Consider the following 5,157-nt stretch of genomic DNA (forward strand, 5'->3'; position numbering starts at 1 on the left):
TGTGTAGCTAGCCTCTGTGGATGACCATAGCCAAGGACCATTACATATATCACATAAGTAATTTTGACGTCTCTATGAAATGTGACTTCCAAGTCATAATCTACAATAATAACAGAGTTATTGCTCCACCTTTGTGATTGATTCCATTAGTCTGTGCTCTGTTCAATCCCTGTAAGGATCTAACTCCACTAATATTTTTTTTTTTTCATTTTCTATTTATTTATTTTGTTGACAAACAATCACTGAGAGCCTACTGAATGTTCAAAGTAAAAAAACATAGACATTCTTGAGACTCACTGACTCACACTTGAAATGTATCCTCATGCAAATTATGAAGAATGAACTTCAGAAGATCTTTGAGTCATGTTTGAAAGTCACGTGGATCATTTGCTTTTCTTGCTATTTATCTTACATTTATCAATCGGAGTGTCATGTATATAGTCAACAACCTACATAAATTCTGATGTTAATGGATCGTACATAAACTTGACCCGTTTGCATGAGAGGGCATCCAATGTTAATAACGAGTAAAGTACGGGGGCAAATATCCACCAACTTTTGTGTATATCAGGACACGCAGGAGGCTTAATTATAATTAGAAAGGAAAGATACTAGAAGTTTCAAAAAAAGGACACAATCAAGGAATTAGGAGCAAAATCAAATATTTTGAGCGAATGAAGTGATACTGTAAGGATCCGTGCAAAGTCATCCCCAGATGCAGTGGATCACGAAATATCTGGGGCTTTTGATTCCACAGTATCGTCTCTCGTTTATCATAAATCATAATGTCCTTTTTGTGCGAATACCTTTTCAATTTCTTTCTCCTATAAATTAGATCCACATTCTCTTTGTATGAGCCTCTTGGTTTTGTAAATTAATCTCTCACTTCACCATTTGAAACCTCTCTCTTTCTCTCTCTAGGAGGAGGATGGGTTCAAATTGTTTTGATGAAGAACAACTTCATGTGCTCGCAGTTGATGATAGTGTAGTTGAGAGGAAGTTCATTGAGGCATTGCTTAAGAATTCTTCATACAAAGGTGCGTTACGCTATTTTTTTTTTCTTTTTGTTATTTTTAGAATTTTCTAGTTCGTAGTTGTGAGATGAAGAATTTGTTAATTTATAGATACTCAAGGGAAGAAGTGTGTCTAAAAGTAATTATTATGATGTTGCCTCTATAATCCTTTTGGGATTACTAATTTTCTTTCATTCTTTGTGTTAATCCTTCTATGCTTTCTTAGATGAGCGGTGCCTAGTTTTGATGCAGTTGTACTGACAAATTAATTATAAATATTGTCTGTCATTGTAATCCAGACAGAATGTTTTTTGAATGAATTTATGAGCCTAAATCCTCAACATTTTGTAAGAAAAATAATAATGAAACTATTTTTCAAAATATAGAGATACAAACACATTTGAATATTTTGTCAAAATAAAAAAGCACATGAAGATTTGAATAAGTCGCTGAATTGACGTTGTATTGCACATTAATCTCATCCACCGAGCTTTTTACCCTAAAACTTAATCGAAAATACATTATAATCCACATTCTTCTTATCTACGAATTTTGGTTAGATTTCAATCCACACAATAACATAGAGAGATGATTCACGGAACTAAAAGAACATACGAAGTAAAAGCTCCTTTAAACATGAAGAAAAGAAATATAAAAAAATGAAAAAATAAAAATTTATATATTAAAAAATGTGATGTGAAATAATTATCATTTCTTCGGACCATGCGATCCTACGGAGGATTGTATCATGTGATATGGGCTGTGGCCCAGCTGGATTAGCTCATTATGGGTGTTGTATGGCCCAAGTCAAATCATATTTCTAAGTCGGTGATGTCGTGTATTTTACAACGTGTGGTCCACGTTGATCTCATGCATGGGATCAGATTTGGTAACCAAATCTAATCCCTTAAAATATGAAATATAGAAAAGAAAAAAAATAAAATAAAAAGGGAAAAATGTATTTAGGCCCCAAAAAAATAAAGTGATTGTGACTAAGCCCCCCGTATTATTTTTTGTGTGATAAAGCCCCAAATAGATGAAGTTGTTATGTTTCAGCCCCTATTTTCTTTTTCAAGACAACACAGTGGGATTTGTTTAAGAATACCCTAAAATGCCCTCCTCTCTCTTCTCTCTTCTCTTCTCACGCTCAAACCATCCCCAATCCTTCCGATGTCGAGATCGCCGACTGAATCAAGGGCTGATTTTTGGTCCGGCACCTCGATCCTTGACAAGTTCTACTCCATTCTCTCCTCGTCCCCCGACGACGCCCCCCTCGACGCCGACCTCTCCTCCCTCAACCTCCACCTCTTTGAGTCGCCCCGACGACCTCTGCCTTAACGCCCGCTTCCACGACACCCTCGTGGTCGGCTACTCCGTCACCGACTGCCCCAACCTCGATCTCGACCTCAGCCTCGACCAACACGCTGTTCCTTGGCCTCGACCTCGATTCCTTCGGCTCTCATGCTCTGATGAACTCTCTCATCGACGCCCGGATTTTCGATTTCGCAGAGACCCTGATGGAACAAATTGGGGAACGAGCCTTTAGTGTTCTCGCCAATATGCTTTGTAGAGACCAGAAGCTTAACAAGCTTCATGAATTGCTCGAGGGTGCACAAGAGAGGGCGGTGAAGCCAACTACAGCAGTTTTGGCCCGTTGTATCACGAGCATTTGCAAGCAAGGAGAGTTGGAGAAGGTTTGGTCCATTCGGCATATCTTTGGTGGCGGAGATGTTGAATTGTCTACGTATACTTTTGTATACACTAGTTCGATTCAAGCATTCATTTCATTAGGGAAGGTAGATGTGCTTCTTGAGCTAATAATTTAGATGCAAGAGTCTGGACATACCCCAACTAGGAATTTGTATCTAGCTGTTGTTGGTAGCTAATGTGAGATGGGAAAGTTTGAGGAGGTTCTAGTTCTTCTGAACAAGCAGTTAGAACTACTGAACAAGAAATCAGATATCAACGAATCAGATATGAGGACCTTTTACAATTACTTTATTGATGGGGCTGCTCATGTCAAAAGGCTCGAAATGGCTATGGAAGTTTTTAGCCGGATGGAGAGGTCGGGTGTCAAGCCAACTCTGGATACTAAGATTATTGTGTATATTAATTTAGTTGTGTAAATAGTTGATGTGGATGATAAACATTACAACAAGCTTGACTTTTATTGTTCTTATTGTATTTATGGTATTTTTGCTACCATATATTTATGTTTTGTTTTGATACAACATATATTTAACAGGCTCGAATGAAAAGTTACATGTTTACTTGAATGTCAGTAGGAAAAGCTAATACTTAACATGTACATTTGACAAGTTAACATATTCAGTTGCATGTTATTATGTTATAAGGAAGCTGACATGTAACAGTGAAAATTAATATATTATGCTGAAAGTTAACATATTCAGCTGATAGTTAGCGTGCAGAGATAAAATATAACATGTTCATAAGAAAGTTAACATATGCAGATGAAAGTTAATATATACAGCTGATAGTTAACATGTTCACGTGAACGTTAGCATATAAATCTAAACGTTAATATATACACTTGAAAGTTAACATATACATATGAGAGTTAACATGCTCACGTGAAAGTTAACTTGTTCAGGTTAAAGCCAACATTTTCAGCTTAAATTTAATTTATTCAGCTGAAAGTTTACATCATCACTTGAAAGTCTAAAGAATTTGAAAGTCAACGTGTATAGTTGAAAGCCAACATGTTCATCTCAAAGTTGCATGTTATCAAATTAAAGTTAACATGTTTAGCTTAAAATTATCCAGCTGAAAGTAGTTTTAGCACCAAGACATTTTATCCAGCTGAAAGTTAACATCTTCATTTGTGTATTCAAGCAATATCAGTTGTAAGAATGTAAGAGTTTTATTATGGTGAACGTTAACATGTTCAGTTAAAAATTAACATGTTATGAAGAAAGTTAACATATTATGGTGAAAGTTAACATGTAGTAGTGAATGTTAACATATTATGATGAAAGTTAACATATTCAGCCGACAGTTAACATGTTGTGATGAAAGTTTACATATTATTATGAAAGTTAACATATAACAGTGAAAGTTAACATATTATGATGAACGTTTACATGTTCATGACCTGCATATATGTTCAATGTCAACGTTTCTAAAGTAGTTCACAAACTGTATGTTCAATGATAAGACCACAGATCAACAACAATTGCCATAGTTGGGGAATGAAACATGAACAATCCATGGACCCAATATCTTAATGACAAGTAGTATGAGATATATTGGTTCATATCTCAGGAGATGAACAATAAGTTCTTATTTTCTAATTTGATTGTTGATTTATGTGTTAGAGGTATTTTGGGTGTTTGTTTGTACTACTCATTATGGATTGGAACACAGTGAAAATAATATGGGCTTTTAATGGTGCTTCTGTTTATTTTTCAAGAATTAGCCAACAATGATGTTCGTTTGTACTACTTTAATCTGAAGATGTTAACTTTTATCCTAATAAGTTAACTTTAACTGTTACATGTTAACTTTCATCATTATATGTTAACTCTACTGGTAGCATGTTAACTTTCAGCTGAACATATTAACTTTCATCATAATATGTTAATTTTCACTGTTACATGTTAACTTTCATAATAATATGTTAATTTTCTTCATAACAAGTTTTTTTGAACTAAAATTCGACGTGTTTGGTGTGGATTGCTTATTAGTACAGTACTTTTGGTAGAACAATATAGGTTGTCAAGACTTTTGTTTGATATTGTAGAAAGTTTTTGTAATCTCTAAGATTTTAAGTCTAATCATATTAGCTGCAAAAATGTAAGAAGTTTTGTGTAATGTACTTGTTTAGCTGGGGTATATTGTTTGTATTTCCTATAAAATGTCTTGGTGCTAAAACTACTTTCAGCTGGATAACTTTCAGCTAAACATGTTAACTTTCATTTGACTACGTTAACTTTGAGATGAACATGTTGGCTTTCAACTATACACGTTGACTTTCAAATTCTTTAGACTTTCAAGTGAATATCTTAACTTTCAGCTGAATAAATTAAATTTATGCTAAAAATGTTGACTTTAACCTGAACATGTTAACTTTCACATGAGGATGTTAACTCTCATATATATATATATATATATATATATATATATA

The 5,157-nt window shown here is 34.4% G+C and overlaps 1 protein-coding gene across 2 annotated transcripts in view; it reads left to right on the plus strand.

Annotated features, from left to right (window-relative positions):
* LOC109850434 (two-component response regulator ARR17-like) overlaps positions 595–5,157 on the plus strand; it is an 8,872-nt gene continuing 4,309 nt past the window's right edge. The window contains exons 1-2 of one of the 2 annotated variants that reach the window (XM_020420449.1): positions 595–756; positions 922–1,037. In XM_020420449.1, coding sequence (XP_020276038.1) covers positions 716–756; positions 922–1,037 — 157 coding nt within the window. In that variant the 5' untranslated portion in view covers positions 595–715. The remainder of the gene's footprint in view (positions 757–921; positions 1,038–5,157) is intronic. The other variant, XM_020420450.1, reaches the window with a different exon arrangement.

Source organism: Asparagus officinalis, chromosome 7 (genome assembly GCF_001876935.1).
Source record: "Asparagus officinalis chromosome 7, Aspof.V1, whole genome shotgun sequence".
NCBI lineage: Eukaryota > Viridiplantae > Streptophyta > Magnoliopsida > Asparagales > Asparagaceae > Asparagus > Asparagus officinalis.